At 36.5% G+C, this 12159-nt stretch overlaps 1 protein-coding gene across 1 annotated transcript; it reads right to left on the reverse strand.

Annotated features, from left to right (window-relative positions):
• Positions 1-1126: 1126 nt before the first annotated feature.
• LOC148875671 (putative GPI-anchored protein At4g28100) lies at positions 1127-4619 on the reverse strand. Its single transcript, XM_088965023.1, has 2 exons — positions 2596-4619; positions 1127-2007 (listed from the first exon to the last, which is right to left on the reverse strand). Exons 1-2 carry the CDS (start codon positions 3220-3222, stop codon positions 1651-1653), a joined length of 984 nt encoding a protein of 327 aa, XP_088821149.1. The 5' UTR covers positions 3223-4619; the 3' UTR covers positions 1127-1650.
• Positions 4620-12159: the final 7540 nt, after the last annotated feature.

The raw sequence follows: 12159 nt of genomic DNA on the forward strand, positions 1-12159 counted from the left end.
CTTTGGAAATTTGATGTTGAGTTGTGCCTTGAATTATTGTTTGCAGTCCTCTCCATGACCCAATTCAACATTTGTAGAAAAAATTTCAGAGAGTATTTCAGTAAGTCTGTGGCGGATGCAGAGGCCCACGGAATAGACCCAACCCAGTTTCTGTTTCTGGGTCCAATCAGCATATGTTATGTCGCCTTTTCTCTATTTTGTTTTTGTATTGGCACTCGAAGAGAACGGCGTGAATGAATGCAGTTTGAGTTTTCTATGAGAGGTTGCTACCATCATTACCATTTGCTTTAGTGGATTTATGCTCCGCTCCTCCATTGCCGGTGGATGTAAAACAAAGGCCGAACCGTCTAAATCTGTATGCGTGTGTTTCTTGCTTCTCACATCTCTATTTTGCTTTTGTATCTTCTCAATCTGTATAGTGCAACACTTAGAACCAAATGGAAATTCCACAGAATAAACTGAGTATCTCCAAAATTTACAGGTACGCCTACATGTAACAGTGACCATATGGCAAAAATAATAGACATTCTTTTCTATCTCTTTTGGTGTAGATAAAAAATTGGTACTTGAGATGAAGGCATCTCTGCGCCATAACCATATAGTGGAGAGAAAACCGCGAGCATTTTAGAACAGGCGGCCCCATAAAACAAGGACATGATCCCGTTTATGTGGCTACTGTGTCCCTGTTTTGTTTGTTGGTGGATGATGGCAAGAAAGAAATGCTGAAACTCATGGCTGCAGCAGATGCAAATTAAGTCTCCATGAGCGCCCAAGCAGGACATGGCGACAGACATTCAACCGTAATTCTCTCACTAAACATGTGATCATCCGCCAATTCATGCATTTATTTAATCCCGTTGTTATCGTTAAGACTAACCAACATCCCTATGCTCTCAGGTCTGTCTCAAAAGGAAAACCAACCCTATAAAAACACTTGCCAAAATTAATAATCCAAATTACAACTCCCAAGTCCTGACACCACCAAAAGCAAAAAAGCTAAATTATTCAGCCCAAACAAACAAGCTCCACCTCATGATCCAGTCAAGAAGAGTAGCTGGAGTCCTTATTTTACCCACATACGCTATTATAGTATTGCAATTATATATGGTAAGTTAAGAACATCGAATTTGACAAAAAAAAAAAAAGGAAAGCTCATCGAATTCAGAATCCAGGTAAACAAAACCCAGAGAGACAAACATTTTTCGAAGGAGATGCAGAGCAGATCTGCGACTGTGACTCTGCAAAGTTCGTATAGGCCTCACATCAACAAAATATTACAGCAGGCTCAGCAAACAAACAATGGAGATGAACGAGAAGCTGAATAACACTGTCAAGTCGCTGCACTGTGCAAAAGGTCATAGATAGAGAGATATACAAAGCCTATAAGCAGTACCTTTTTTCTTTTCTTTTCTTTTCTTTTCTTTTCTTTTATGGTGTTGATCAGATAAGAAAGATAAAGCTAAAATGACAGACCGGGTGACTGATGACTCACACACACACGCTAGATGTCAAAAATAGATCTGAAAACGAGCTGCCTGTAATATACAGTGGGTAGCAAAAAGACGAAAAGGGCCCCCATTACCATGTCCCCGGTTGTCTTGTAGCTTCACGTGACCGACAGAATTTGCAGAGAGAAAGAGATGCTGATTTTTACACGACGAAGGCCAACGCCAAGGAACTGACCGCCAGGGCTACGAGAGACAGAGCCGGTAACCGTACGATATGACGATCAAGAACAACAGCAGTAGCCGGAGAAGAATCCAGTCTCCCGAACTGGAGGGAATCAACGGCCAACGGCATGTTCTCCTGATCTGGACTGCACGTTGACTGGTGTGGAGGGTGCGCACTGTACAGGATCGCACGTAGCACTGCTGACACCGTTGGGATATACGCCGTTTTGTTCCTCGCCAGTAGCCACGTCAGCCCCATCAGTTGGCAATCCCTACCGAGCATCTTGCTCACTCGGTCGCTGTTTTCTCCCGTTCCGTTCTTCCCATCTCCCTTGAGCTGGAATTGTACAATTTGTACGCAACAAACAAAAGAAATACACTAAGGGCATTCTCGTCATTATACATCATATGCTCTAAGCCTCTACACAGAAAGTCGGAAACAATTTCCCTATAGCAGTGGTGACAGCGCACGTTAGCAATGGGAATTGGAAACTACAGAAGAATGGCAAAACATCATCCATGAAACCCGGTTGCCATTCTTTCAAATAATAGCAAATGCTTTCTTTCCATGGGTCATTTTCGACGGGTTACCAGAACCACTTCCATTTGTTCTCTAAAAAGGTGAGAGTCACTCTCATGTTTTACGAAACCACGAAAAAAGAACCGCCACCAGATAACATTTTGCCGGAAGTACCCTTAAATTCGTCAAAGTTTTACTTTAGTAAATAGAATATTTTAAAATGAGTGGAAATCTCACGCCAACCCTATCATTCTATCAGACCATTCGTCTATTCAAGAAAGCGCAAGTCATCCCTCGCCTTGTCAACCAAATCGCCATTTTCGAAAATTTGTTAGATAATTTTGAGTTCAAAAGAAAGATGTTTTCCTAAAGCTATGCTTGGAAGATAAAGAATTAAGAATTCACCTTTTCGAGGGCGCCGAGGCACTTAGTGCAGCCGGCATATGACGAATTCCGGCAATTCTGTTCCAAATTCTTTACGGCAGCCGTCGGTGTCGCGTTCCGGTAGGAAGTAACGTTAAACGCGGCGGGGCAGCTTAGTGAGCTGATCTGATGGAGCCGAATTCCACAGAAACAAAGAATCGCGTCGCACGTTGAATTCGGCTGAGGAATGTGAATGTTACGATTCTGGAGCGAGCTCTGGAGTGAGTTAACGCACTTCTGTGAATCGTCGGGCATCATTGGACCATCTGATGAAGTCGGCGCGGCCGCCGAAACCTGAAGTGCTGACCTAGCATGCGCTGCGAAGAGCCAAGCTGCGAGAACCGGACAACAGCGGCTACGGTCAAGGTTGTGACCGCATGCTTCACTGACACCGCCGAAGAGCTCGTCAGAGAGGTCAAGATGGCATATCTGCGCTTGTGTTTGGACGGGAAAGGCGGGAACAGTGTTTGTTGTGGAGAAGTCACCGGGTTTCAGAGGTTGCTGGGGACCGCTCTCAGAATCCGACGGGGTTACAGCGGTGGATTCAGAAAGAAGAGAAGTTAGAACGACAAAACAGGTAAGCGCGGATGAAAATGAGAGGAATTCCATTGCAAATCGTTTGTAATGGATTTCCCAAGTTCAGAGGTTTTCTTAATATATGCCTTGTGAATCCCTCAATATGATTCTAGAGCCACTAGATTTCTCTGCCTTTGCACTAGCTATAGTACCGGAAACCAGAGACGAGCCACCTCAGTAATGCACTTGATATAAAAATGTATAGAAAGGAAGCATAAAAGCAGAAAAACTACATGGAAATCGGAGAGAAGCACGGCTGATGATACAGTAGAATCTACTTTGATAGAAAATCTTTACGAGATTCCACGAGGAAGACGCTTTTCGCAGTGAAAAAAACTTTTCTTCTCTAGTCTCAGTAGGAGTATCGCTTTCGCTTTAGGCCTAGGCAAGGAACCGGATATTCAAGAGAGATTCAAGAGAAATCCGTTGCTCTGCAAGTCGGTTCAGCTCCTCTTGCTTCAAGGAATCTTTACGAAGAACACTTCACAAGAAAATCCAAAAGCTCGAAAAAGAGGAGAGAACACTTCGCAGAAACCTCTCTCCTAACTCTCGAGAGAGACAGAGAGACCATCAATCACACCAAGATCGGGGGTCTGGATAAATCCAGGCTCTTGAAAAGGAAACAGTAACAAGCGATGGAGAAACTGCAATGTTGTTTTAATACTATTTTCAAATTGTTGAAGAAAAAAAAAAAAAAAATATATATATATATATATATATATATATATATATATATGAGCAGGTGATAAAATAAAGTAGAATAAAAAGAGAACAGGTAAATCGTGCAGTGTGGAACTGGAAAGAGAAAGAATCCGAAAAGGAAAAAAAATAAAAAAATAAAAAGAGAAGAAAATATATATTGGATGGGAAAGGCTGTCTGAGGTTTTTGTCTGCTTGTGGTGTCTTTTTACCTTTCATTTCTTCTGGTTCCGGTGACTGGTGAGTGCCTTTCCGTTTTGGAATTTCTGAGGCCAGAAAATTTTTTTACAATCACCTCAGTAAGACGACTCGCCGTTAGCGCCGTTACACGCTCTCTAGCCTCTATTCACCGGCCTGAACTCTACAACTCCACAGCACAAACGTCGAGATTCTCGAGTAGTCACGGATAACGCGCCGTCCGATTCAATGAAGGGAAAAGGGCTCATCGCGGCACTGAGGCATGATGGTATCTTTTCATCTGTTTTCACTTATGTGATCAGGGAAAAAGTAAAAATTGTAAAAACGTCCATGAAGTTTTTATTATTTTTGATATCTTAGGCCATTTGCATTTCTACTCAGGCTATTTGTAAACTGTGTCATCTATATTGACTCCGATTTCATCATCATCGTCCTTGATGACTATTTTTTATTGGATTTCTTTTCGAAAAGGAAAGTAAATTTGAAATTGGTCAAATGTAAATTTGATATTTCAAAAGGTTGCGCTATAATAACAAAAATATATGATATCTAGTATTTATCAAAATGTCTTCCTCTCGTCATCAAATTGTCATTTTTCTTCATTTTTATGTATAATTGGGTTTTGATGTATCTGTGCACTATTATTGGGGGATAAGCTTTCCCCAACGGTTGAGTATTTATTCATTGTTCCGTTGATGTAGTGTCTAATGACACCTATTTGTTAATGAACAGTTTTTAAATATTTTTTTCGGTTTTGAAGACAAATTAAGTATAAATATTTATTTAAAAAATAAAAGATATACCCAACACATACTTAATCATTCAACTAGTATTATAAAATAACCACCCAATTAGATGGTATGCATCAAAATTCACCAAAGGATTTGATTGGTCAAAACTCTTCAAATACCATGTCTTTCTAGCAGTATAGATTCTCGCGAGCAAGCCAGTGAGTCGCCTGATCAACTGAAAAATGTTAATACTAAAGACCAAGGTTCAAAATATTGATACGCCCGATACGCCCATACCGGTGTATCAGGTGAATCGATACAGCTTTTGACACATTTTTTTTTCTTTTTTTTTTTTCACAACTAGTTCAGGGGAGCTGGTTTAGGCCTCCTCTACACCCTGAACTAGTCAGACACCCGATACACCCATTGTAGGGGTGTATCGAAGGGGTCCCGGAATGATATGCATTAGCCGATACGGGCCGATATGTGTCAATACTTTGAACCTTGCTAAAGACCTAATTCGATCAGATCTCTTCTCTGTAGGCAGTTTGAGATAATATCTTTCAGTTTCGAAGGAATATCCACTTTTCTTTTGAGGGAGGAAATGACAAGAGACGAATCACCCTCAATAATAATAAGGAACTCCCTATAGTTTGTGGCATGGGCACAGTTTTCCCACGCAACCCATGCTTCTGCCTGCTTGATAGAGTAGGTATCAAATTTATAAGCTTTGATCGCTAGCACTTGGCTAAGATGGTCCTGGACAATACTAGCCACTGAACATTTTCCATTACTATTGTGAGAGGCATCAAAATTTATTTTAATATAGACATATTATGGAGCATTCCAACTAATTTGTTTCCAAATTTGTGAAATGTGGTAGAGGTAATAAATTTACTCTCATCAAAAGTTTCCATAAATATATTGAGAGCTCTATCTAAAATTATTGGAATGAGAATAGTAAGATCATTAAAGGTTTTGGAGTTCCTATTTTTTCCAAATAGCCTAGAGAGAGAACAAAAGTTAGTTTTTCCTTTATGAATAGAGTTTGTTTTTTTTTTTAATGCACATTCTTGCATTCTTGTCCACCAATCACTTAGATTTTCATTTTCATTTGGGCCCTCCAAAGGTGTGTTTAAGGTAAGCCAAACTTGATTTGTGTGATCACAACTTTTAAAAATATGTTCAGCTCAAACCCATAAAAACTATAAGAGCCATTAATATTAAATTCTTTTCCTCAAATGGCTTTAGTAGGTAGTCTATTATTAAGCAGAAAAATAGAAATAATTTAAGCAAATAAGCGGATTTTATAGAAAAAAAAGGTCCCTTTAGGATTTCACCCTCAAACCATTCTATCCTCCATGTAGTTGGGAACAATATGAATAGTCTTAATGTCTTGCCAAACATTTTCAAATACCTCACCTTAATTTTGTCCTCCTTCCAACAATCCCTCTCAAAATCTTAATTTTGTCTCCTCATTATTGTATACATTCTCAATAGCAATTTATAACTATATACTTAAAGCATTAGGAAGATGTACGATGACATTTGGAGGTTGACACGTGATTTGCTCTTGCCTTGACAGGCATGCTTTGAATTATTGACTCATGTTTCTTCCTCCCTTCTCACCTTTACTCGTTCTCTCTCTCTCTCCTCTCCCACCTCTCTTTACTCTAGCATTCGAAAATTATAAAAATGCCACATATAAGACAAACCTCCCTATATAATTGATTCTATAATATTTGAAAATTATAGAAATGCCACATATAAGACAATGCACTTTCTTTATTTTGCCATGTAATTGCCTCTATGATATTCAAAAATTACAAAAGTGCCACATATAAGACAACCTCCTTATGTAATTGACTCTGACATTAAAAAATTATAGGAGTGCCACATATAATTATTTATAGTTATACCACTCTATAAACAAAATACCATCCCTCTTCTTTCTTGATTCTCTCTCTCTCTCTCTCCTATTCTCTATCTCAATTTTTTTTATTTATTTTATTATGAATAAATAAATCAGTAAAATAAAGGAGATGTGACATTGAGAGAAAGATTTTAATAAATGTTTTATTTATTTATTTTATTAAATTATTTATTTATTTAAAAATAATTGACTAACAAATTATTCTCTCCCCTTGAGTCCATGTGTAGGATTGTCAATAGGTCGGGTCTAGTTTGAAATAGCCTATACTAGTCCCATCCAAATAAACTTTTATTTATTTATTTAATTTAATAAATTATTATATAAACACTAATTTATTTAAGATAAACTAGGGATGAACAAATGGGTTGGGTCTATCTTGATGGAGCTAAATTGATTGAACATAATTATAATGGTTTTGGTTTTATGATTTTGTCTTGATGAATGATTGGATTGATTCCTTCTTTCATATCCATATATATATAGAGAGAGAGAGAGCTTCCTTTTTTTCTTTCTTGTAATTTTTATCATGTTTAATGTTTGAAATAGTATAAATAGCAAATAAGATAATATTAATTAAAAATATTTAACTTATTGACATAAAAATAAATTAGTATTATTTTAACTATGGTTTTCAATATAATCAAATCTGTGATTTGATCCAATTAAATAATTGGTTCAAAACTGTTCTACTTAGTCTTGATGTATTGACAATCCTAAACCAGATTAGATATTACTATAGTTATTTATTATTTATAATAATATAATTATAACTATTTTATTTAAAAAATAGAACCTAATTTTTTATTGTATCTTGAAATGACACTTACAGGGGCTTCTATTACACCGTTAGGTCAGTGCTTTCGACCAATGCAACCACCGTGCCACACTTCATGTCTCCGAGTCATTATTGCAGAAAAAGGCTTTGGGAGGTTTCACAATTGATTGATATGTCTGTAATTTGTTGGTAGAATTTCTTTCGTTGGATGGGGATCAAAATAAGATTTATGACGCTACATGTACGTGTTGGATCTAGAATACCTGAATTCAAGGTTGGTAGCACCACTCACGGTGACGGTGCCCTCGTGCTTTTGCCTTTATTCCTTTTTGCATCAATTGATGGTTTATTCATTGTGGGTCACCGTCCTCTAAAACATGAGAAGAAAGAAAAAAAAGTCAATATAAATAATAAGTTGCACAAGATTTTAACGGTTTGGATCCGCTTCCGGAGGTAATCTATATTATTTTCTCAAAGAAGGTAAATTCTATTATAAAAAAAAAAAAAAAAATTCAAGTTTCATTTTATTTGATGAACAAATTATTTCCCTCCACCAAATTAGACGATCAACGGCTTTCCTACCAAACAACTAGCAATAGCAATGCTATCATTGCCGCCGCATCTGCATCATCATGCGTCATTGCATTGTAAGCAATTCTGCATGTCAAGCCGTTGGGATGGGTGGGGGTATTTGGGAAGCGCTAGTATAATTGGATAATAAATAAATAAATAAGATTAATCAACGTTCAAAATATCGATTTATTCTGAGTAGAGGCGTATAGGGAAGTATCGATAGTTTATTTTTAGTTTATTTTTTTTTTAAATTCAATTCATAGGAGTTGGTTTAAGGTTTGTCTACCCTTGAATTGGTCAAAACCCCAATACACCCTCTGTAGGGGCATATTTATCAGGAAGCTCACGGTAAAGTAATAGTAGAAGGCTATTTTGATGGTTTTTTGTCACTTAAAGTCAGAATATCAGATTACAATTTGTATTCTTTGATATGGTTTTTCTTTGGGTACACTAAGGAATCCTTACTATGGGGTCAATGACAATTAAACCTATTTATGAGCCGGGTATTCAGATTTTAGGCAACCCACACGAGTTTTGGGCCCAAAACACTAGGCCTAATTTTTTATGAGTTATGTTTTAGCCTTTTCAAAGTTCGATTTGATAATATTTTATAACAAAAAAATGTTATCTGATATTTTTCCAATATTTTTGGGTTTTGAGGTAATTTAATATAAATAAATTAGTTATATTATTGAGTTGAAAACAATAATCTTCTTGCCCAATTTCTAGGCAGAGCTTTAGGCTTGGGCTCGGGCTCAAGATCTAAGCTTGATAGTTGGGTTGGGTTTAGGCTCAAACTTGAATTTGTTCTATTAATATAGAGACAAAGCCCGACTTGATAATATTTTACATAAGGGAAAAATTGTTGTTGTAGTCTTCTTTATCTAATTTTCCTACATAAATTAGGTTGAAGCGAAGATCTAGTACGTGTCTTACATCCTTGAGAACCAATTTACAACTTGCATCAGTCTCTATTTGTACATCACCTAACCCCACAATTTTTTATGTGTAGCTGTTACCCATTTTTACTACACCAAAATTACCTAATCTGTTAGTAGTAAAGAGTTCTTTGTGTGGAGTAGCATGGTATGACACACCAATGTCAATAATCCAAACTATGTCTTGGCATGTAAGGCTAAAACAAGACTCTTCACATCATGCAAAAATCGTAACCTCACCATTTGAAACAACTGTAATCGTCTCTTTTCCTTCTATCTTTTCACATTTTTCTTTCTTTTTTGTCACTTTTTAATTTTTTTGCATTCTCTCTTGAAGTGTCTCGGTTTATTACAATAATGGAAAGTGATATTTTTTCTTGAATTGGATTTACCTCTAGACTTGTCACGGTTATATGGACCTCGACTGTGACTTCAACCCCGACTTTCTGTAAGAAGCACATCTGATTTACTAGTGTTCAATGATTTCCTTCTAATTTCTTCATTGAGCAAACTACTTCTTACCATATTCATTGCGACTTTTTCTTCCGGTGTAGAGTTGCTAAGAAACACCACAAGCGTCTCCCAACTTTTCGACAATAAACTCAGTAATAGTAAGGCTTGGAGTTCATCATTCCACACCATTTTCATTTAGGCCAATTGATTTACAACATCTTGCATTTAGTTCAAGTGTTCGGTAATGAACAAACCCTCCTTGTACTTCAAATTTACGAGTTTTCTTATTAAGAAAGCCTTATTGCCAGTGGTTTTCTTCTCATACAACTCTTTCAACTTATTCCAAAAAGGAATGGTTGAAGTTTCATTTGCCACAAGATGATAAATACTATCATCCAACCATTGTCAGATGCATGGAATGCCTTTCAAGAAAAGAATTTCCCATTGGTCACTTGACATATCCTTGGGCTTGCCTTGTTCACCTTTCAATGGTGCATACAAGTCTTTGGAGAGCAACATATCTTTCATCTTTAATTTCCAAAGAGATCAATTGCTTTCATTCAATGAAATCATCCTAACCAAATTTCCTTTCATGATTTGCACAATAACCAAGCTCTGATACCACTTTATTAGGATTAATCTCTATATTTTCCTTGTGCAAATCAGAGATATCTTAACCAACAAATAGTAAATATGCAGCAATGAATCAAATAGTCAAACATAAAACAAACAACAATAGTAAAAACCAAAATTTATGTGGAAAACCCCTCAATGTAAGGGTAAAAGCCATGAGACTGAAATCCAAATCATCCACTATCAACAATAGTAATGGGATACAATGTTTTTCTATCTAGTCACAACTAGATAATAAACATAAAAAAAGTTCTTGGATTCCAACAACAGAAAAGATCAATAAAATAGATAGGTAATAGAAAATCTCTCACCAAAGGTGGAAGCAAAAGAATGAAAGTAAGAAGAGATGCTAAAAATGGATTTGTTTTCTTCTTTTAAGCCCTTGTAAATCTCTTTCTGCTTTCCAAACCCTTCTTCTCAAAACCCATTTTTCTATTCTCTGATATTTGCTAAAGAGCTATTAAAGTTGAGAGAGTGAAGAGTGAGCTCTTTCCAATTCGTTGGCTAGCTAAAAGACGTATTGACTTACAAGACAAGTCAAAGAATACAAAAGACTATTTTCCTTGATTTTTCCTTTTTGTCCTTTTCACTTTTACTCAATTTTGTCTTTATTATTTGTGGGTCCCACTTCATGAGGAGGACAACCCAACATGAAGACCCCCTATGCGCTTGATTAGGTACATCTATTTCTAGAGTTAAGAAGCACATCATCTATGAGAGTAGCTTACGTCGAGTCATTAGTGTTATGCATGTTTCTCTCATTGGTGACACCATTGCCCAAGTCAGTGCTTGATGTAGGGCTCTCAATCAAGTTGTCGATTTGATCAACAAGGTCAATCTAGTGTTTTTCTACTAGAGAGAGATTGCGAATGATGTTAATGTTTTATTTTGAAAGTTTGGAGGAGAATAATGGGTAAAACAGTCTTTTTCATCTTTCCATTAACAGACGTTAATGGCAAGGAGGATTTAGCCAATTAGCTAAACTATAAGGGTAGTTTAAGAAATTTGCCCTTATATAATTTTATAATTTTTTCTTTGTTCCTCTTTTATTTTCTCAAACCATATATAGTGATATCTTTCATTATTTTTGAGATTTAAGTCATTTAATATAATTAGATCAATTATGTTGTTGAGTAAAAAATTCTTCTTGACAATTTCTAAGCCAAGCTTCAGGCTCATGATCAAGGTCTAAGCTTAATTATTGGGCCAGGATTGGGCTTGGGCCTATTAATATAGACCCCCTTAACTTTCATCTGTAATAAAGGCCCATCTTAACTTTCATTTTGAGACAATATACCCCTGCGCATTAAGAAAACATTAAATTACCAAAAAACCCCTCACACCTCTATCACTTCTCACTACAAAACATTTTTGTCACACCTCTATCACATATGTTACATTGTCACTAGAGAAGAAAAAATGAACCAAAACATATTTCTTTATCATTGTTCGCGAAGAATGAACTGAAAAGCTTGTTGCTATGCCTCTCGATCACGTCCAGCAAAAAATACATACAACTAAACAATACCATGGGTTCTAACATCAGAGAATAAATCAACAAAATAGTTAAGAGTTTATCCTTATATTCTCCAAAAGCTAGGGTTTTACAAATATGAGGCAAAAATCAATAACAAAACATGGATTAATCGTAATCTGAAATTTAGAAAACTCTAAACAACCAAATGAGAAATCCTTTTCAAAGTTAACTAATGGAACCATAACAAAGGGGGTATCTTGTTGCAAAATGAAAATTAAGGGGTTTTTGTCGCAAATGAAAGTTCAAGGAGGTAATTGTCACCGACTGCATAGTAGAAGAGGTCCCTATAATTTACATTTCTTTTAGTTTCTTGGCTTTGCATCGACATATGCTAAACTTACTTAGTAGATTAGTGGGGTTAGGGTAATAGGCAAACCCACTAAGGTTGTGTTTGGTACCATTGTTGTTTCTACCTGAAACTTTTCTAGGAACAACCTCCCACACATGCATTTTTAAGGTGTGCCTGTTTCAACAATAAACAACATCAATTAATGGACATG

The sequence above is a fragment of the Nelumbo lutea genome, chromosome 1, assembly GCF_056320005.1.
Source record: "Nelumbo lutea isolate HS-2025 chromosome 1, American lotus-T2T, whole genome shotgun sequence".
NCBI classification, from domain to species: Eukaryota; Viridiplantae; Streptophyta; class Magnoliopsida; order Proteales; family Nelumbonaceae; genus Nelumbo; species Nelumbo lutea.